Source organism: Natator depressus, chromosome 5 (genome assembly GCF_965152275.1).
Source record: "Natator depressus isolate rNatDep1 chromosome 5, rNatDep2.hap1, whole genome shotgun sequence".
Classification (NCBI taxonomy): Eukaryota; Metazoa; Chordata; order Testudines; family Cheloniidae; genus Natator; species Natator depressus.
This window is the reverse complement of record NC_134238.1, coordinates 80528869-80552151: the sequence shown is the minus strand read 5'-3', so window position 1 is coordinate 80552151 and position 23283 is coordinate 80528869. Positions and strand designations below refer to the sequence as shown.

Genomic DNA, 23283 nt, shown 5'->3' with positions numbered 1-23283 from the left:
TCCACGCCAACCCCCTGCCCCAGATCAGAATCCCCCTCCTGCACCCAAACTCCCTCCCAGACCCCGCACCCTCTCCAGCACCCCAAACCCCTGCCCCAGCCCCCTCCTGCACTAAACTCCCTCCCAGAAAAAATACTTGTATACAGGGGCCTCACAAAATCTAATAGCCCCAGGCCCACAGGAGAGTTAATCCGGCCCTGTCTTTGAGAGATACAAAATTTTTACTTGAGTGCAAAAAACTGATGATGCCATAGAGCAATATGTCACAGAATGAAGGAAACTCAGTAAACTATCTGTGACTTTGGTGACCTGGTAGAGTCTCTGGTTAGAGATAGAATCATTTGTGGCATTAAAGACAATGTGTAAAGTGAGACACTGCTCCATGAAAAAGATTTAACTTTAGAAAAAGATCTCAAAATATGCAGGGCAGCAGAAACTGTGAAAGAACAAGCCAAAGAACTGAATTAAACAGAAGGAATTATCCATGTACTAAGTACTAAAGAATATAGCCAGAATAGGTCAAATCAGAAAGTGGAACCACTCACTATGAAAATCACTGATCAGGGAAAAACTGGATACAGATGGTGAAGTGGAAGGTGTGGATCACAGCATGGCCCCAAACAGTGTGTTGCCTTTTTGAAACTCTGTCATAAATGTGGGGGAAATAATCATTTTTCAAAATGCTGCAGATCCCAAATGCAGAAAAGTCAAGTGCATTCAGTTAAAGACAATCTGGTTGAGGAGTTTTTCATAGACGTACTAGGATCTACCAAGCCTGATGAGAGGAACTGGATACTTCCTATGACACTGAATGAAACAATTATTCCACTGAAACTGGACACAGGAGCTCAGGTTAATATTCTGTCTGAACAAAATTATGAGAGACTGAAAATAAGACCAAAACTGGAACCAACAAAAATAAAAATAACTGGTTATTCTGGAACTAATATACCTGTGAAGGGGAAGTGCATTGCTAGCATTAACCATAAAAGCACCATGTACAGGCTCCCTTTTATTGTAGGTAAAGGAGGTGACACCAATTTTAGACCTGGCTGCATGTGAGAAACTCAATCTGTTAAAATGGGTGCTCTCCTATGCACATTTAATACCCTATTTGGAAGATACAAATTTTTACGCTTATTCTTCAGAGTAGCTTCAACATCTGAAGTGTACCACAAAGCCACACATCTGATCTATGAACATATTAATGGTGTTGACACCTCAGTGGACGACATCATCATCTGGGGATCAATTAAAGGAACGTGATCGTAGACTTCAGGAAGTCCTGCATGCAACTAGAGCGGCAAACCTCAAACTAAATAGGGAGAAATGTGTTTTAGGAGTTACAGAACTGACTTTTTGGGGGGACATTATTTCCAATGAAGGTGTAAAACCTGATAAGAGGAAGATTTCAGACATTGAAATGATTCCATGTTCCCAGTCAAAGAAAGATGTCCAACAGTTCCTGGGAATGGTTAATTATCTTGGAAAATTCATACCTAATTTATCTACCAAAGCAGTGGCTTTGAGAAAACTTCTAGAGAATAAAAATGAATGGTATTGGAGTGCAGAACAGGAGGAATCATGGGAAGGTTTAGATTACTGCCACAACAACAGTGTCCTTTAGGCAGTTTTATTGTCCAAACTTAAAACAATTCTTGAGCTCACCCTAGGCGATAACTCCCAGGGGATTTTTCCCCTTTACCTTTCACATTCTTACTGCCTCTCCTTCCAGGAGACACTGGCAGTCTTCCTACTCCTGATTTTCTGCCCTGTTCCCAGAGTACCAACTCCCGAGACCTTTTCTCTCTAGAGGCCCCTTTTTAGAACAGATCCTCACTGCCTCCCCTCCCCGGGGACCCTGGCAGTCCTGCTTCCTTGCTCTGACCCACAAGGTCTCCCTCATTGACAGTCCTCCTCCTTCCCCTGACCAGAAGCCCTCTTCTAAAACCAAATCTGGGTCAGCTACTGTAGCACAGGCGCACTGGCTCTGCTCCCTCTTAAAGGGTCCAGGATAACACTATACAAATTTAAATATACTTTCTTCAAAGCTAAAATAATTTTTAAAATATAAAATAAAATTCTGATAGATATCTTAATTCTAATATCTCTGGCCTTTTTGCATGACCTAAATTTAGTGTATGTGACTTGTCCTTAATTTTACGCAGATGATTGTTAATTATAGAATCACGGCATATTTTATTAAGTATATGTATTTTTGTCATTTTTTGAGAATCAGTTTCATTAATCAGTGTCAGGATGCTGACCAAGAAACACATCCTACAAGCCATAGAAGAGGAGGTTACTCACACTGTACAGTAATTGATGTTCTTCGAGATGAGTGTCCCTGTGGGTGCTCCACTCCAGGTGTTGGTGCATCCCTGTGCCTTCGCTCAGAGATTTTTATAGCAGAACTCGTACCGGTCACACACGCGCAGAGCCTGCACCACCACCCCCCACCGCTCTGAGTGTACCTTAATAGTACTCGTGTGCTACCGGTCTCCTCAGTTCCTTCTCTGCAATGGAGGCTACCTCAACTCTGAAGTAGAGGGGACGAGGGTGGGTAGTGGAGCACCCACAGGGACACTCATCTTGAAGAATGTCAGTTACTGCACAGGGTGAGTAACCTCCTCCTCTTCTTTGAGAGATGTCCCTGTGGGTGCTCCACTCCAGGTGACTTAAAAGCAGCGTATCTCAAGGAGGTAGGGACTTCGGATTTGGTAGGAATGCAGTAGATAATACAGCTCTGCCTAATTGTGTATCAGAGAGAGGGCCTTGAGTAAGGGCATAATATGTGTTCAGAAACAAATATGTATTCAGAAGTCCAGGTGGCTGCTTTACAGATGTCAGCCAGAGGAACTTTGCATAGAAAAGCCACAGAGGTAGCCACAGATCTAGTAGAGTGAGTTCTGATGTCAGCTGGAGGCCTAACTTTCTTTATCTGATAGCACAGTCATATACAGTCAGAAATCCAGTTTGAAAGTCTCTAGGTAGAAATAGGTGTCCCTTTGGAGCGCTCCACAATGGAGACAAAGAGTCTAGAAGAGTTCCTAAAGGGCTTGGTTCTATCCAAATAGAAGGACAAAGCCCTGCGTACATCTAATGTATGCATTGTGTATTCAAAAGAGTTTGCATGTGGTTTAGGAAAGAAGGTTGATAGGTGTATTGACTCATTGATGTGGAATGATGAATGCACCTTTGGAAGAAATTTAGGTTGTCGTCAGAGGATAACCTTGTCCTTAAAAAATAGTGTGTATGGTGGGTCCGCCATCAGAACTGCTATTTCTCCTGCACACCTGGCGGAGGTGATTGCCAACAAGAATGCTGTTTTCATAGAGAGGTGTAAGAGGGAGCAAGTTGCTAGGGGCTCAAATGGTTGTTGAGTTAAGCAGGATAATATGAAGTGAAGGTCCCACCGACGGTTCGGAGGTTTAATGTCCAGGTATAGGGTTTGGAGTCCTTTGAGAAAACGCTTGGTGATTGGATGAGCAAAAACAGAGGTATCGTTGATCTTGTCATGAAAAGTTGTAATAGCAGCTAAGTGGACTTTGATGGAGCGAAAAGAAAGACCACATTGCTTAAGGTCTAATAGATAGTCAAGTATGGGCAGAAGAGGTGCAGAAGTAGGAGGAAGTTGTTTCGTTGAGAACCATTGTGAGAATCGCTTCCACTTTCGGAGATAGGTGACGTGAGTAGATTGTGTTCTGCTATGTAGGAGCACACTTTGAACCTCCTCAGAGCATGTGAATTCGTTTTGGGAAAACCACGTAGGAACCAAGCTTTGAGGTGAAGCATGGACAGGTTGAGGTGAAGAAATCAACCATGTTGCTGCGATAGGAGATTTGGAGTGAGGGGCAATGAAATTGGTGGACGAATTGACATTCTGGTGTGGAACAGGTACCATGGTTGTCTGGGCCATGACAGGGCAATCAGAATTACCGTGGCACAATCTGTTCGTATCTTTGTCAGAACTCTGTGGAGAATTGGTATTGCGGGGAAAGCATACATTAAGTGTTGATCCCATGAGATCAGGAATGCATCTCCTAGGGAATGTTTGTCCAATCCAGCTCTGGAGCAAAATTCAGGACATTTCTTGTTCTTCGCAGTCGCGAAGAGGTCCAGGGTTGGATAGCCCCAAACCAGAATATATTGCATATGATTGTGTCGTTTATCTCCCATTCGTGATCCCAGGGAAAATGTCTGCTTCGTTCGTCCGCAGTGGTATTCAGGGCCCCAGGAAGATAGGCAGCTGATATCCGGATGTTGTTTGTGAGGCACCAATTCCAGAGCTTCACGGCTTCTGTGCAAAGCAAGTGAGATCAAGCCCCTCCCTGCCTCTTGACATAGAACATGCATGCGATGTTGTCTGTCATTATCCGAACATGTTTGTTCTGAATGAATAGGAGGAAGTGACAGCATGCATTGCATATGGCTCACAGTTCTAGGACATTTATGTGTAGGGAGGCTTTGGCGGAAGATCATAGCCCCTGGGCTGTGTGGTGGGACATGTGGGATGCATCGGTAGTCATTATGAGTGATGGGGAGTCCTGGAGAAAAGGTTCCCTCCTGAGCAGAGGTTGGAGGGAACTGTCCACCATTGGAGGGAGTCTTTGACTCTGAAGGGTATGGATAGAGGCTTGTTTAGAGCATGTACATTTGGTCTGTAAACCGGGGTCAACCAAGCTTGAAAGCACCTCATGTATAGGCATGCATTTTTGACCATTAAAGTACACAAGGCCATGTGGCCTAATAGTTGCAGGCAGTCTCGTGTAGTGACCTGGGGACTGTTGCGAAGTTTTGTAATCAGGAGTTTTATGGTGTTGAAACGATTGAGCAGGAGAGACGCTATTCCCGTTTGAGAATCGAGATGCGCTCCTATGAACTCCAGTTGTAGTGCAGGAGATAAGGTGAGTTTGTTTTTATTTGTTGGCCAAGGGAAAGGAAGCAAGCGATGGAAAGCTGAATAGATCAAAGAGTTTCGTCGAGTGTTGAGGCTTTGAGGAGACAATCCTTGAGGTAAGGAAATATTATAACCCCCTGTTTCCTGACGGTGGGCAGTAACCACGGCTAGGAGTTTGGAGAAAACTCGGGGGGCGGTAGATAAGCCAAAGGGCTACAGACTGTATTGAAAATGTGTCGAACCGAGGGTAAAATGAAGAAAACATCTGTGGGACGAATGTATAAGCACATGAAAATAGGTGTCCTGTAGATTGAGGGCTGAAAACCAATCTCCCTGCTCCAGCACTAGGATTATGGTGGTGAGGGTCACCATTTTGCACTTTTGCTTTTTGATAAATTTGTTTAGCCGCCTGAGGTCAAGGATCAGTCGCCATCCCCCAGTTTTCTTTTCTGTTAAGAAGTAATGGGAATAGAAACCTTTCCCTCTGTGTTGTTTGGGCACAATTTCCACTGCCCCCAATTGAAGGAGATGTTGTACTTCTTGGAGGAGCAGTTGCTCATGAGAGGGGTCCCTGAAGAAGGACTGGGAGGGGGGGTGGGTGGAAGGCGGGGAGAGGAAAGGGATAGAATAGCCAACAGTGACGACCTCTAAAGCCTAGTTGTCGGTGGTAATATTTTGCTATTGATGGGAGAATGGGCTTAGGCGGTGACCAAAAATAGAGGCAGGCAGTGTAAGCGCTGAAGTGGGAATATTGTTTTCTATACCCTCAACCAAGGCTTCAAATTTGCTTATTGGTCAGAGGGGGTTGAGACGCTGGCGAGGAAGTGGGATGGTGGCATTAGTATCTGGGTCTCTGTTGTTGCTGTTGCTCATGAGATCTATGGAATTGCTGGGTGTATGTGGGGTAGCGTGGTCGCTGGTAAGGCTGGTATCTATATTGTCACCTTCTGGTTGTAGGGGTTTGAATTCCTAGAGACCAGAGAGTTGCCCTGGAGTCCTTCATGGAGTGGAGTACGTCATTTGTGGTGGAGGCGAATAGTTTGTCACCGTCCAAGGGGAGATCCTTAATGGTACTCTGGACCTCCTGGGGAAAGGAAGAGGATGAGAGCCATGACCCTCGGCACATCACGAGTGCTGTGGCAGTGGACCATGCTGCAGTATTGGCCACATCAAGGGCAGCTTGAAGAGCAGTGTGGGAGATGATTTGTCCCTCAGAAGCTATGGCTGTAGATTATTGATCACATTCCAGAAGAAAAGAAACAACGAAGTCCATGAATTTATTGTAATTTTTGTGGTTGTACTTTGCTAGAACGGCTGTGTAATTAGCAATGCGAAACTGCAACCTGGAAGAAGTGTATACCTTACATCCGAGCAGATTTAATCACTTACTGTCCTTGTTGGAAGGAGTGGAGCGGGGAAACTGATGTTTGTTCTTTTGATTAACAGTGTCTACTACCAGCGAGTTTGGCGCTGGGTGAGTAAAAAGGAATTCCGAGCCCTTGGAAGGAATAAAGTACTTTCGATCCACTCTCTTACAGGTAGGCAGGCTTGCAGCCGGGGTTTGCCAAATGGCCTTGGCAGGTTCTAAAAGGGCTGCGTTGATAGGTAATGCAATTCTAGAAGAAGAAGGCGGCTGCAGGATTTCAGTTAGCTCATGCTGCTGTTCAGGGACTTCCTCCAGGTTAAGTCATAACTCATTGGCAACTCTTCCAAACAGGTCTTGAAATTTTGAGAAGTCATCCGACAATGTCGGGGAGGAGGAAACAATGCTTCATCAGGCGGAACAACTGGTTCTACCGGGTTAGAGGCAGGCTGTGCTTGCTCTTGCGGTTGTGACAGCCTGGTGTCTGGAGTCAGTGGCAGGGTCGTCAGCTGGTGGTACCGAGCAGGTCTCACACCTGGCTACATTGGTATAATGAGTGTGGTCCTGAGTATAATGGAGCCCAATACTGCCACTGTGGAGGGAAGGGCGTGGGTGGTGCCATCTAGGGGTTCACACACCATGGGGCAGGACCCTCGGAGTAGGACGAGGCACTTTTCTATGACCACTCTTGACTGGGGTCTGTGGATGGGAGATCTGATAAGGTGAACATTCTCCCTGCAGCCCAGATTCCTCATCACTGGAGGAAAGCTGTGCGGACCTTGCCTGAGTGTCCGGAGAGAAGTAGGTGTTAAGTAGCGGTGATTGCAAGATAGGTGACACCAGGAGGTCCCTTGAGTGTGTGAATTGCGGTGCCGCAGTGCCTCTGTGAGGGGAGGGCTGAGCGAGAGGAATTTGTTTTGAGGAGGGATTCCTCTGTACTCGTGTCCCGAGTGTTCTGTCACTGCTGGCTAGCTCAAAGGCTGATGGTGCCAGGAGAGTGAGAGGAGCCTCCGGGAGGGTCAGGCAGGCTGGTATGCATTGGCACCGCTTCCATTGCGGTGCCAAATGGTGCCGTGTGAGAGGCAGGCAACTGAAAGCCTGAAGCCTTGGCACTGGAGGTTAGTGCAATCGCCGCAGCCGCAGGTGGGTTTTGCGTGGCGCCAGAGGAGCCAGGCGCATCAAAGGTACTCAGCCAGGGGAGCGCGGGGAGGGAAGCAGTACCCGGAGAAGGCTTGTCCCTGCAAAAAGCCTTTCTGTGTGAGAGAGACTGATGGTTTTTTCAGGTTTTCTTTTGTCTCTTTGAAGCAGGGGGGCTGCGGTGTACAGCAAAGTAAGAGCCCGGGTCTGAGACTGGTCCGAGAGATTTTTGCAGCAGGAGTAGTTTTAGCTCCCTGTCTTTGCATGCCCTGGATTTCGACTTGCTGCAGTGGGCACATTTTTGGAGGAGGTGGGACACCCCCAAACATTTAGTATATTTAGAATGGCCATCTGAAAGAGGGATGGCATCATTACAGTTAGAGCAGTGCTTAAAACTGGGAGAGCCAGGCATGTTGGAAGTGGCTGCGCTGACGGAAACAAAAAAGGTGTGTGTGTGGGGGAGTTAAAATTGCTGGGGTGTAAATTTTGTGCACACCAGCATGTTGCACACTAACTGTCCATGTGGACCCTGCTGGCACTCATTTAAAGTTCCTAGTGTGCACTGATATAGTCAGAAATAGTACTACATCAGCACACACTTGGGACCTGTTAGTGCATCCCAGCAGGGTCCACAAGGACAGTTAGTGCACAAAATGCTGTGTGGACTAGAGTTTAGACTCCCACTGGCATGCAACAATGCATCATCTAGTCAAGTCCCCACACACAAACACGTCTCCAATAAAAGAGGCAGGCAGATCTACGCACACACAGGACATCTGTGTGTGCCAGGACATGACTTTTTGCTTACAGGTTCTTTGTCCCTCCCCCAAGCCCCCCAAATGCATCATCTTTCAACCCATTCCAACAGGAATAGACAACAAATAATACCTTATTTGATTGTCTTTTCCAGTTCTATATGCACAGCTATTAGCCTTAATGATCCTCCAACACATTCAGCACAGATATGTGTTCCCTCTAATGGCTCTTAGTACACCATTGGTGAGATCATTGAGGCATGATCTTTAAAGAGGGGGAAAAGAAGAACCTAAGGAGTTATAGACCAGTCAATCTAATTTTGATACCTAGAAAGCTACTGGAAAAATTACAATCAATTTGTAAGCATCTAAAGGATAATAGCATCCTATATATAATAGCCAACATGGATTTGTCAAGAACAAATCATGGCAAATCATTCTTATTTCCTTCTTTGACTGGGATACTAGCCTAGTGGATGGGAAGAAGCAGTTGATATGTTATATCTTTATTTTAGTAATGCTTCTGACACAGTCCCACATAACAGTCTCATAAACAAACTAGAAAAATGTGGTCTAGATGAAATTACTATAAGATGGGTATACAACTGGTTATCAGAGGCTGTCTGTCAATTGGGAGGACCTATATCTAATGGGGTCCTATAGGGGTCTGTCTCAGGTCCAGTACTATACAATATTTTCATTAATGCCTTGGGTGATGAAGTAGAGTGTATGCTTTGCAGATGACACAAAGCTGGGAGAGATTGCAAGCACTTTGGAGGACATGATTACAATTCAAAGTGACCTTAACAAATTAGAGAATTGGTCTGAAATGAACAAGATAAAATGCAATAAAGACAAGTGCAAAGAACTACATTTAGGAAACAAAAAACAAATACACAGCTACAAAATGGGGAAAACTGGCTATCTGGTAGTGCTGAAGAAAAGGATCAGGAGGTTATACAGATCACAAATTGAACATGAACCAAAAATGGGTGAATTGGTTGATCACAGGATGGACTAAGAGCCGCCAAAGTGATGCAGCTGTGAAAAACGGTAATGCAGTTCTAGCATGCATCAGGCGAAGTATTTCCCATAGAGGCAGGGGAAGTGTTTATGCCATTACACAAGACAACAGTGAGACTTCATCTGGAATACTTTGTGCAATTCTGGTCTCCCATGTTTAAGAAAAATGAATTCAAACTGGAACAGGTGCAGAGAAGGGCTACGAGGATGATCTGAGGAATGGAAAACATACCTTATCAGAGGAGACTCAAAGAGCTTGGCTTGATTAGCCTTACCAAAAGAAGGCTGAGGGGAGATATGAATGCTCTCTATAAATACATCAGAAGAATAAATACCAGGGAGGGAGAGGAGTTACTTAAGTTAAGTGAACACAAGAACAAATGGATATAAAGTGGCCATCAACAAGTTTTGGCTTGAAATTAGACAAAGATTTCTAACCATCAGAGGATGAAGTTCTGGACCAGACTTCCAAGGGGATCAGTGGGGGCAAAAACCCTAACTCCTCTTGATAATTTTAAGGAGGGGATATCATGATGAGACTGCCTACAATGGCATGTAGCCGATCTGCAACTGTTAGCAAATATTTGCAACAGACTGTGATTGGACACTAGATGGGGAGGGCTCTGAGTTACTACAGAGAATTCTTTCCAGGTATCTGGCTGGTGGGTCTTGCCCACATGCTCAGGGTCTAACTGATCGCCATATTTGGGGTTGGGAAGAAATTTCTCCCTAGGTCAGATAGGCAGAGACCCTGTGGCGGGGGAAGGGGGTTCGCCTTCCTCTGCAGCATGGGGCATGAGTCAGTTGGTGGTTTAAACCAGTGTAAATGGTGAATTCTCTGTAACTAGAAGTCTTTAAATCATGATTGAGAACTTCACCAACCCAGCCAGAGGTTAGAGGTCTATTATAGGAGTGGGTGGGTGAGATTCTTTGGCCTGCAATGTGCAGGAGGTCAGACTAGGTGATCATGATGGTCCTTTATGACCTTATAGTCTATGAGTCTAATGTGGTGCTGTTGCGAAAAAGGCTAATACCATTCCGGGGTGTATTAACATATGCAAGACACAGGAGGTAATTGTTTCACTCTACTCAGCACTGGTGAGGCCTCAGCTGGAGTATTGTCTCCAGTTTTGGGCACCAGACTTTAAGAAAGATGTGGACAAACTGGAGAGAGTCCAAAGGAGAGCAACAAAAATGATAAAAGGTTTAGAAAACTGGGCATGTTTCGTCTTGAGAAAAGAAGATCAAGTGGAGACATAACAACAGCATTCAAATATGTTAAGGACTGTTAGAAGAGGACTGTGATCAACTATTCTTTATGTCCACTGAAGGTAAGACAAGAAGTAATCCGCTTAATCTGTAGTGAGGGAGATTTAGGTTAGATATTAGGGAAAGCTTTCTAACTATAAAGGATAGTAAAGCACTGAAATAGTTACCAAGGGAGGTTGTTGAATCCCCATCATTGGAGGTTTTTAAGAACATACTGCTCAAATACCTCTCATGGTGTCATGATGTTGGTATACTTGGTCCTGCCTCAGCACAAGGGGGATGAACTAGATGACCTCTTATGGTCCCCTCCAGCCCTACATTTCTATGATTCTATGATAGCTAGCCAACCTTTGTGATCAATTTGGCCCCAAACCACCAATAAAAGTATCGACCACTAAATCTCAAGACTGCCATACCAAAGTGCTTCAGAAGGCATGCACCCTGCTAGAAAAGGAAGGTCTAGATTGCTGCAGTGTACTGAAAAAAATAATTCTTCCGAGTGATGAATAGATAAAGATTGATCAAAGCAGCAATGCACAAACAAGGGAATATTACAGAAGCCTCTGGCAATATTTGTAAAATCCACAATTTATGTTTTGTTAACCTGTCCAATGTAGGAGTTTTCTAACATATTGCACATAATTGCTGCTGAAAAGCTTTTCTATGACTTCAACACACATGAATTATAAAGACAGCTGAAACTGACTGAGTTTTCCAGTCTGGTGGTGCAGATCATTACTGAAACTGATATATTGTAAGTGCCTGATCATGCAATTTGAGCCACATGGCTGGACATTTGCACTAGCACAGAACCTAGTGCTTAAGATGGTTAGAATAAACTAAACTTGATTTTTCCCTGCTAGGGTATCTCGTCCAGGGTCAGAGATAGTGGAAGGATCACTGGTAATAAACATATCCTATCATACCCTTTTGCAAGAGTTTGTTTCTTGAATCATTTAGCCCCAGCCATTCTTCTCCCCTCCCCAGACCCCACACACTTAGCACTGATTAAAGGACAGAAGCAATAGGCTGCAAGAGCAAAAGAGAAGGTTACTCACCTTGTGCAGTAACTGAAGTTCTTCAAGATGATTGTTCCTGTGGGTGTTCACTTTCGATGTCTTGGCGTCCTGTGCTTGTAATCAGAGATTTGTAGTTGCATTGCCATGGTTCGCTGTGCACGTGTGGCAGTCAACTAATGCCACTCCGAGCGGCTACTTAGCGTGCGCAGCCAACCATCCTTTGGTTTCTTCTCTACCCCAAAGAGTCAGCATGAAGCTCCCAAGAGCCAATCTCCTTTCTCTAATGACAGAATTATGATTCCTAGGGTTACCATTTTGAAACACTGCATCCTTACAAACTTGATGAGTTTGCATAAGCTTGCCTGGGTCTCCATTTACCATTCTTTTTCTGTGTGAGAAAATAATGGGAATAAAACCGTGTTGGAGTGGTACTATTTCCATGGCTCCTAGTTGCAGGAAATGGTTTATTTCCTGCTGCAACAGGGTCTCGTGGGAGGGGTCCCTGAAGAGGGACAGAGAAGGTGGATGGGTAGGGGGAGTAGAAATAAATGGATAGAGTAATCCTTCTGGACAATTTGCAGCACCCATTTGTCTGTGGTGATGTTGTTCCAGACTGGATAGTGTGGTAACAGGAGGTTTCCAAAGAGACTGGAGGTCATCTGATAATCCAGCATGGGAGAAGATAGAGGTCTTGAGCCCACAACCAGTACTTCAAAATGATTGACAGGATGTTGAAGATTGAGACGTGGCAGGTTGATTCTGGTTCTGCCTGCGCCTCACTTGTTTTTGCTTGCGGCATTGATCATATTGTCTCTGGGGTTGGGAGTAAAGGGCGGGATGGAATCTTTGGGTATAAAATCAGCCCTATTTTTTCTTGTTTGGGGGAATGTAAATACCCAAGGTCTTCAAGGTTGTTCATGAGTCCTTTAAGGTATGAAGAGATGCAACTGTGCTCTCTTCAAATAGTTTTTGGCACCCAAAGGGCAGGTCCACAACTTGTACTTGTACTTCCCTAGGGAATCCAGAGAGGTGGAGCCATGATGCTCGATGCATGACAACGGACATGGCTATGGATCAGACTGCCATGTTGGCAGAGTCGAGAGAGGCCTTCAGTGCTGTTCTGGTGATTAAGAAACCCTCCCTAACATTAGCTTTGTATTGTTCCTTTGCTTCCTCTGGCAGTTGATCAATAAAGGATTTCATTTTGTTGAACAAGTTGTAGGTATATTTTGCTGAAAGAGCTGAGTAATTTGCTATATGAAATTGTAATGAGATTGAGGAGTAAGATTTGCAGCTAAAGAGGTCAAGCCTTTTCCAGTCCTTGTCATAAGGTGTGGTTTTTGACTGGGGTTGTTTTCCCCTTTGGTGCACCACCTCTATGACCAGTGAATTCGGACCAGATGAGTGAACAGGAATTCAGCTCCTTTCGCTGGTACATAGTATTTTCTGTCTGAGCTTTTACAGGATGATGGGACAATGGCTGAGTTAATGGGCAGAGATATCTTTGCTGACAGAGATGCTGCAAGATGTCAGTGAGTTTGTGCTGGGTCTCTGGCAGCTCTGCTAAAGAGATGTCCAGGGATTCTGCCACTCTTTTGAATAAGTGCTGAAAGGATTTAAAATTGTCGCCTGTAGTGGGCAGCAGTGGCATAATTGTTTCGTCCAGGGATGAGGACAAAAAATGGGTGGGTGGCAGTGTATCGCCTTCAGGGACCTCTTAGAGCTCCTCTCCCTCTTGGGCTTGAGATGATGGTGAGCCCATGGTTGAAGGGGCCTGGGTAGTCCTTGGTGCTGGTGGGTTGGAAGGTTTAAGAGTCTGGGCCCTGTAGATTGCACATGGGTCCCAGTATGGCCAATTGGGTGGCATAACGATGGGCGGAGGCATCCATGGTAGTGTCTGCCAGCTGTACCCTTCCATAGGTGGTTGTTGGTGAGAAGGTCCTGGTTTCAGGAAGGAATGATGAGGGGTGTAAAGGCTTGAGTCATCCTCTTTGTCCTCATCACTGGATAGTGGGGGTGCAGATCTAATAGAGCGCCTATTCAGCTCAGTCCTGGCCTGACGGGGGTGCCATCGATGCTGAATGGAGGGGTGGAGGAGATAGCCAGGTCCGCCTGTCTGATGAAGGGTTGTGGTACCAGGAAGCTTGTGCCATGGATGGCAGCGAAGTAAGCTCTGATGGTGCTGAGGTCTTGTTAGGCTGTGTATATGCAGCAGGTGGTGCCATTACACTAGCTGGTGCTGAGGTGTTCTTTGGCACTGTTGGTGCCGAGCTAGGGAGCTTAGCTCTGGCTCGTGCAACTGAGTGAGAGCCTGGTCACATCAGTGCCTTGGCTCCTCGGGATGTCTCGGTACTGGATGTTCCCAGTGCTTCTCAGTCCGAGGTTGTCGGTACCAGGGCAGATTTCTCATCAGGAGACTGCTTCTTTTTAGGGGGTGATGACTGCAACCAATGTTTAGTCGCCTTCTTAGGTCCTTAGACACAGTTTGGGTAGAGCCCCTTGTCTGAAGCTGCTGCTGGAGTCCATTGCCCAGAAGGAGTCCTGGACTCTGGGTTAGAAGCTGGCCTGAGGGATTTCTCCATCATTAATAATTTTAGTTGGAAGTCCCTGGCTTTCAGTGTCCTGGCAAATAGTTTCTTGCAGTGGAAACACTTCTGTGGTACATGGGTTTCCCCGAGACAGCCGATGCACTGAGCATGACCATCCGATACAGGAATTGATAGCCAGCAGGTCAGGCAACGTTTAAAGCTGGGGGAACTAGGCATGCCTGAGGAGGTTCAGGGCAATAGAAAACGGCCACAGTTCAGTTACCATCGGCGGAGACCCACTAGTGGAGGGAGGGGGACAAACAAAACAAAGTTTTGCTTTGGTTTTTTTTGTTTTTAGTGGGTAAATAAGGAGGGGAAAGGGAAGAAAACCAACAAAAAGGATAAATAAAGATGGGAATATAAGCAATTTATGAAATAGACAGGGGGACTGCTGTCACTCCAACTCAAGTCCAAGACAGAAGAGAAGAAACTGAGGGACAATTGGCTGCGCACGCTAAGTAGCCGCTTGAAGCGGTGCGAGATGGCTGCCACATCTGCGCGGCCAACCGGGGCACTGCTACTACAAATCTCCGACGACAAGCGCAGGGTGCCAAGACACCTAAAGTGGAGCACCAACAGGGACACTCCTCAAAGAAGAAGTTTCTACTTTCAGTGAACACTTCTTACTGGTACAGATAAACAAACACAGACAGAGCAATTACAGGGGGAAGTAATATACAGTTTACTTATTCGTTCCTAAGCACAATAAGAGCCTTGGGCTACTTAATCATTTCCCTTTTAACTTTTTAGAATTAAGTTTTCATTCACGTGTTGAAATTAGAGTCTAATTTTTCCAGGATGAAAAATCTTTCAGGTATATGCTCTGTTCATGTTAATACTTCAAAGTGGCACAGATGTTCAGGGGGCAGGGTGGGAGAATGATAAATGTAAAAAATCCCACTGGTTTTTTGTTTCTTTCCTGAACAAACTCAAGTTTCTCATACCCCTAAAAGCACCACAGGTCTGGGTACAGAACTGTCAAACTTCGGCCTCCCACAGCTTTTTTCCACTGGTAGAAGGTAGAGTTGGTGGAGAGACAAGTTCAACAGAATGTCATCTCTCACAAAAGACTTTTTTGCTAATAAATATTAACAACATACCACTGTGTGCCAAATTATCATGCAACTTTTTTCCACCCCAAAATCCACTAATGAGGACCTGTTTGGAGTATTTCACACAATTCATACAAACTTAATTCATAAAAACAAAAAAGATACAATTATAGATTGTTATAGATACAATTGTGACACTTAAAATGCTGTTTGCATTTTAAGAAGATAAGTGGTTCCAGCAATATTCCCCAAAGTAAACCAAATCTCAAACCATGAGGTTTCAAAACTGAAGAACCTCTTGAAGTCCAACGACTGCATGAAGTAAATACCTGAGACCAACCAGATGATACAGGGAGACAAGATATGGGATACAAATTAAGAGATGGCCAAAGTTTTCCACTTTGATATTTTTGTTATTAAAATATGACAGTTTACTTAATATGCAATGTCCATAAGTGAATGTATAGTTCCACTTTCTGACAACTCAGCCCACCAAAAGTTATAGCTAGAAGAATGATCAGACATGATGTTTTAAAAAACTATTATCTGTGCTCTTTAAAAATATGCCCTCTGCATTAAATCTATTCAGTGAGATTGTTATATTACCTGTAACAACACCACAGTAATGGTTGTGAGGAGCTAGCTTTTCTGTAACTTTCTCCTCTATGGACCTTTTTCGTCTGTACACCCTGTGTGCATGACCTGTCACAGCCAAAGTATGATTGAGTGGCTCAATAAATATGAAGTCCTCGTTAATCTGTATAAAGCCCATCTGTAAAGGAAAACAAGAGGGACATATAAGGTATGTAATTTAAAGAAACCACATATGCACACACACACAAACACACCCTGCCCCTCCCCCCAAAAAAACCTTTATTTAAAAAAAAATTCATTTTAAGAATCCTAGTAGCGAGAATACTATCCTTCCATTTTATTAGCCTCCATCTCAGTGCACTAAACTTCATTTACTTCAACTAAATCTGTGTGAGTTGGTGGCTACATGCCAGTAGCAGATGCACAGTGAAAGATCTGGAATGTTAAAGTCTTGCTTTGGGAGACCCAGGGGTCATTTAAAAATGTACAGCATGTACCACACAATCTATACCCTAGTTTTATAACACACCTGTTGTCATACTTTCTCATAACCAATTTTTAATAAAATAGTTCAGATACAAAGCTGAATTTAGGGAGTCTGATGCATCTTTAGCAACTGCACAGAGCTGCAACAGATATGAAATTCTTAAGACCCCTTTTACAGATTTTTAACTTTTTAATTAAAAACAAACACATTTTTCTTCAAAAATAATGTATGCCTGGTTAAAATCAGAGAAACACTATCTGTGTTACAGCCTTTTTTTTACCCATGTGCCCACAATGACATAAGATCGTGGTTGAGGTCACCAAAATACTGTAAAAACTGTTGTTCTTACAACTACTACTTACTATGGTTCAACTCAAAACTGTTCAATTGCCCAAAAAAATACCAGTTTATGTCAGAATTACAAAGCATGTAGGAAAAAAAAGCTTTTTTCTCTATAAAATACGATCAACAAAACTGGCAGGTAACTTCTAATTCCAGAGATCTTAAAATCTATGAATCTATGAAACACTGTTCCTAAAAAAAACACCAAAATGGCATATCCGGCTCAAATAAGGAGAGTTCTTCTCCATGTATGCATGTAATTCCCATTTACACAAAAAAAGGACTCTTCCTCTTATAGGCAACTTAACTGCATAATCATACTAAAACAGAGATACTTAATTTCACAATCAGGTGTACTAGCTGCACCTCAACTGCTATACTGAATGTTTTCTGAGGACCAATGCTGAATAGACACAGTAATTTCATCCTTAACATCCAATAGTACCTTTAAGATAGCTGGATTTATTTGGTTGTTTTTATTTTTTTGGTTTTTTGTTTTGTTTTGTTTTTCCATTTTTTTTTGTTGTTGTTTATTTTCAGGTTGCTTGATATTAATTCGGAGTCTGTTAAATATTAAGTATTTAGGAGGTAAGCAAAATACTTTAATATACTTTCAGTGCAACTGTCAAATGGTGCTTTTATACATCCTGTATGTTTTTCTAGTCACCAAAATTGGTCTATTTATATTGAGAATTATGTTTTTAAATAACTGGTGGAGTATATGCAGAGCAGACTAATTTTCTCCTAATATTTGTGGATTCAGATATTGAATATTTAAACTTTATTTTTTTAATGCAGTGTCTGTGAAAGGTGCTGAGCAGGCTTGGATATAGAATTTCTTTTCTCAGAACTGGTACAGAACAAACAGTAGCTGTGCAAGCTTCTCCACATCACCCAGCCAATGTGCCTTAGCCCTGACCTGGAGGAACTGTCCCGAAAGATGAGAGAATAGTTCATTCTTCATGCTCATTCAATCTGTGGCATCTTTGCTGAGATGTCTACTTAATGGTGGCATTTGTTATGTGGTGACCTGTGTACTTAGAGGACTGACTGAGACCATCAATTCGTTTCACATTAGTTTTGACCACTGCTTACTTAGATGGAATGTTAACCTAGTGCTGAATAAATACTATTCCCAATCCCCTGAGTCACTCAAATAGGGAATTGCAAATTGAATATAAAATTTACCAAAGAGCATTAATATCAGCCATACATATTCAGCTGGATAATTCCCAGCTGAATTTGGATAGCCAAATATTCAGTCTGTTCATTCTGGCTGCTCTTGAAAATAGCATAATTCTTCTTTCTGAAGCAGCTACTCTGCCTGACTGGCAGTCTACTATTCCTCCATCTCCTGACCACACAGAGGAGGAGATGAGAAGACATCCCCTCCTTCCTCCTCCCCCGACCCCCCAGTAACCAAGATCTCCATTCTTTGGTTTCACTGGGAGGGGAGAGAAGAACATCTCCCACCACTGCCTTGAACCTCATGGAGCTGGAGCAGAGTTAAAAAATAACCTTCCATCTCAGTTCCAGGCCAACCTCTGATGGCAAGAAAATAGGGATTTCTTTTAGCAGAGTTCACTCTGGCACATCACTCTGCCCTAGAAAGATCATTAGCAAGTGATACAATGCCCAGAGGAATGGGGCTAGATGTGACAATGGCCCTGGTAGTGAGGCATCAGCATAGTACAGTCCTCAAGTTTGACCCAGCAATTGGGTGTTGATACATAGTGCTTGCAAGATGGTATCTGGTCTTTAATGAATACAAGCAGTAAAACACCTACTCCTGCCTCTTAATTGCTCCTGCTCAAGCACAATAAGGATGCAAATGCAGTGGAGGTAATATCTAATCCTGATGGTTTTATCTGCTGAATGTCCATGGATATCTTGGTGATATGCATAACATAAATGCGCAGAAAATGTGCACATTCTAAGAGGTAGATGTATGTCTAGCATGTTCCATGGTGCAGGCACCTAACAAAAATGGAAGTTTTCTATTGCAAATGCTCATATTCCAGTTTGTAGTCTTATAACTGTCATAGAATAAAAACTTGTAAAACCTCTAGTCCTGAAAGCGGACGATCCTCATGTTGCAATGTCCATTATAATAACCCTACCCAGAGTTCATTTCCCTAAAAACAATGGAATACTCCATTTTTTTATTTGATGAGGGGCTTGATTCTCCTGTCATTTATACCTGGATATATTTGAAGTTACTACTGCAGTTAGTGCACTAAGATAAAGAGAGGAGAATGTGCCTGTTCACGTTACAAGAGACAACTGGCTATACCCGGTACATGTCCCTGTATAGAAGTGTGGTTCTTGATCTACATGTGGCTCTAAGATCCTACATGTAATTCTGACTAAGTCTTTTGCTCAGACTCTGCCCGTTTCTGTTCAAAGTCACAGCAGGTCAAGTTCTGTCAAAGGAGCACTCAGACACAAATGAGGCAGCCTGAGGAGCATTTAGTGACCAGAATCCAACACATACATATACAATCCTCACAGATTTAGCTCCTTGGAGGGGGAAAAGGGGAAGAGAGAAAACACCAGCAGACTTTCTATCACAATCAGGAAAGGAAGTGGACAGTAGGGACAAAAGAACACCCACAGGCACACATTACTATGTAAAGCCTCCGCTCAGTCCAGCAGAATGAGATTGTACGATTTGTAACTTTTCAGTCATTGCTAGTATGATCATCAGGACTGGCTCTAGGCACCAGCAAAGCAAGCATGTGCTTGGGGCAGCACAATTCCAGGGGGGCGGCATTCCGGCCTCCTTTTTTTTTTTTTTTGGCTTGGGCAGTTGCACTCTCAGAACTTGGGGTGGCAAATTTTTTGCTTTGGGCAGCAAAAAACCTAGAGCTGGCCCTGATGATCATTAAGTTCTGTAACCTTTTGCAAACTTTGTAACTTTAGTTATTGTTCCTTGCAAGCTTTGTAACCTTTTCAGTTACCATTTGTATAAACCTCCAAGGTTTGCAATACCCCATCATACAATCAGAGAGAGTGTGAACAAGGGAATGTGGTTGGGAGATAAGGGAGTGTATGTGGGACTGGGCGGGGAGGAACTGCAAGGAGAATAGAGCCCAGAGACAGGAGACAGGTGTGTCTGATGTAATCTGCCCTGAGAAGGCAATCATGGGGTGCAGTAAAGAAAAGAAGACAAATACAGATATGTCACAACACAGGCATCATAATGCAATTTCAGGACATTGTGCCTAGCTTATTTTATGGCTTCCTATGACCCCATTTAATGAGGAAGTAATTCTCCAATTGCTCAAGGATGAGCATCACTGAGCTACACTTCGGTGTTAGCGGATCATGGCTGTGTAGTAACCTGTTGGATTGAAATAACACAACAAAATGCATCTGAGAATTAGCTGCCTCCCTCACCAAATATTCCATCATTTAAAAACACCTATAAATACACAAAAGTCCCTTTTCTTGTGATTTATATTTCAAAAGCTTTAAAATAATACCAATCACACTGCTTGGGCAGAAGATGCATTTATGCACACATGTGGTATGGAATTAAATAACATTTGTTCCCCAGCTGTTAACTGATGTCATCACCAGCATACTAGCACATGGATGCATCTGTTCCTTTGTCATAAATAATGTCATCTTCCCCAAATGTCAGAAGCAGAATTCACATCCCAAAATTTACCAGTGCTTATATGAAAATAAGAATCATGCCTTCTCTCTCGCTCATTTAATAACTGCTCTCTGGTATTCAACCATTGCTATGTATATTTCATAGACATTCCATTCCATAGACATTAAAAAATGAACATAACATGGCATCTTCTGATTCTAACAACACACTCTCCTGCCCATCTGCAGAGGGAGGATGCATAGGAGCTCTACAGATCCTAATTCCCTTACAGTTTCCAACTCTCCAGTATTGTCCTGGAGTCTCCAGGAATTAAAGATTAATCTTTAATTAAAAATTATGTCATGTGATGAAACTGAATACATCCAACCAAAATTGGCAACCCTAGGTCCCTTCCCACGCTGCTACTGGTGATGCAGGAAGCCAGTGCAGGACTGCATCCCCTCATGCCCTTGCACCAGCACATAACCCAGGCTGTGATTTGAGCCTACACTAGTTTATACAAACAGGCAGTAAATCCAACATTTCCTTAAAGGTTAGTAAGTCTATTTTAAACAATATCCCCCAAAACATTACCACCATCTACACATTTAAAAATGAAAGGTTTATTAAAATGTATAGCGCAAAAGCCAATTCTTCTCCAGCACTGATTAACTTTAAACAGTTTTGTAATCTGAGACTTTGTGGTCTTTACAAAATCTCACAGGATATTAAAATGATTTATTGTTTTTTGTGTCTGATTGCAAAAGCAAAATTATTCATTTACATTTCAATACAGCACTCCAAAGAAGAGTACTGCAAGTTAACGAATATTATTAAAAACTAATCTGTTTCAAAGATTCAAGATTAACTTAATATATTGCATTCAAATAAAACATTAACTGGAACATAAAAATAAATATCTTAAACTCTAATAAGAGCTTTTAACAGGACAAACATACATTATTAACATATTTTGATGGTTTTTATAAGGACTAATTCTCTATTCTTGTTATCAAAGCAAGTGAACTCAGGCCATACATTCACATGTTCACGAGACAATATTCATGTAGACCAAACTATTAATGAAACACTAGAATACAGAAGCATATAGAACACTAAGAGGCATACCAGCACCATGGTTCATTTCAGTAAGCAGTGAGTGCACACAATTAGTTGGGAATTGGTCCTTCTTTGAGCAGGGGGTTGGACTAGATGACCTCCTGAGGTCCCTTCCAACCCTGATATTCTATGATTCTATGATTCTATGAATTCTACATGGCGTAGGCAGTTGTGGAAAAAATGACCCAAACTGAAACTGAAAAGTGACCTGTGAATCACCTCCAGGAAAAGACATGATCCCAGGGGGAAAAAGGTGGTGGGAAGAGAATGGGGGACAGGACATCAAGGGGGTCTCACATGGAGAATATGGCCTTGATCTCCCTTGAACCTCCATTCCCCCATTCTGTCCCAGCAGCAAGGCCCTGAGGTATGTGGCTGCCACCTCTTCCTCCTCCTTGCTCTCTCCTCCTGGAGACTCCAGATGGGCTGGTCACCACCAGTAACAGTACTGAGGGTATATCTACACCAAAAATTAAGGTGTAAGGTATGCCTACCCACACTACTTAACATGGCTAATAACAGTAGTGAAGATGTGGTGGCATACGCTTCAGTGCAGGCCAGCCTCCCCAGAACAAACCCACTGGAGACCCTATGGACAGACTCAGTCCGCTAGTCTCCACCAGGATCTATGCTATTATGTCTTCACTACTGTTGTTACCTGTGCTAACTAGATTAAAGCTAGCACAAGTATGCCTACCCGTGCTACAATCACACTTTTACTTGTGGGGTAGAGGTACCCTGCAAGTAGCTGAGAAGAGGAACTGGCATGCCAGTGCCACAACATCCCATGATGGCAAGAGGGGGTGACTATATGGGAGGGAATAGCAGCTCAGTACTTGCAACATTGCTGTACGCATGACAGAGACTTGAGCTAGAGCTGGAACGAGCACACAGAGAATTTCTGTATTCTTATTTTCAAGACAGCAAATAAAAAAAACTATACAAGAGTTTGAAGCCCTACGCCGACACTGTCTGAACCCCACCGTATGAAGCATGAGGTACAGTAAATCTGACTAGAAATAAAAGTGAAACTAGCTAGTTTTCTTTCACTGTCCAAACTAAGACAAAGAGTAAATAAATACCACACAGATTATTAAAGTATTAACAAAACAAATAAGGACACTTGCTTATTTAAAAATAAAAGGGTTTATAAACAGGCAGTTTCCCTTTAACATTTATTGAAAATACTCCAGCCCCTCTCTTCCCCCCTCCCACTCCCCTGCACTTCTAGCTGCTAACATATCCACACACTCACTGGTCTTATGGCCCCTTCACCACATGTGCTACAGACACGAGCAGCACCTTATCTTTAAAAAGACTCCAGCCAACTCCAGTACGTTAGCTACGGGCCACAGTGTTCTTTAGCAATGGGCCAAACTGAACTCCAAGAAGTCCATACATCTGTAGTTCTGGGAATGAGTCAGTGTTGTTAGATCTTTACTAGTGATCTCACAATTGACAAAAATGTTGCCAGCCTCCTACATATCCCCCGAGAGCTGCTGCAAATTTAATTCGCTATGGAAACAAGATAACTGAAGCCACCCACTGGATGGCCAGAACTGACGGACTAGGATGTAGAATGCCTCTTCATTTTTGTCCAAAATTTTCAGACATTCAATTAAAGGTCAAAATGGATGCTGCAGTACAGTTACTTTTTCCATGTGATTCCAAAGAATACTCTACAATAGACTGTCCCTTGGTATTTGCAGTTCTTAATTTACTGTCCACCCTGCTATCAATTTATATTCTGTCCTTTCCATCATTTAGACCCATGATTATTATTGCTACCCCCACAGACATATTTTGTTGATGGGGTAGGAAACCAACCCAAAGAAACACCCTTTCTAGCCCTAACCAGTGGTTCCCAAACTTTTCACTTTGCACCCTCCTTGCACCTGTCCATCCAACCCCCGGGAGCCACTGTTAGGACCTGGGGCCAGGTTGGGTCCACAACAGGGAGTGGGGCTGTGGCTGGGAGCAGAGCCCAGGCCAGGAGCCAGAGGCTGACGCCAGGGCCATGGCTGGGAGCAGGTC

General features: G+C 43.4%; 1 protein-coding gene across 1 annotated transcript in view; it reads right to left on the bottom strand.

Moving 5' to 3' along the window:
- Positions 1–23283, bottom strand: part of ADAMTS19 (ADAM metallopeptidase with thrombospondin type 1 motif 19) — a 271324-nt gene that overhangs the window by 207483 nt on the left and 40558 nt on the right. The window contains exon 3 of the mRNA XM_074953075.1: positions 15713–15878. Within this exon, the coding sequence (XP_074809176.1) occupies positions 15713–15878 (166 nt within the window). The remainder of the gene's footprint in view (positions 1–15712; positions 15879–23283) is intronic.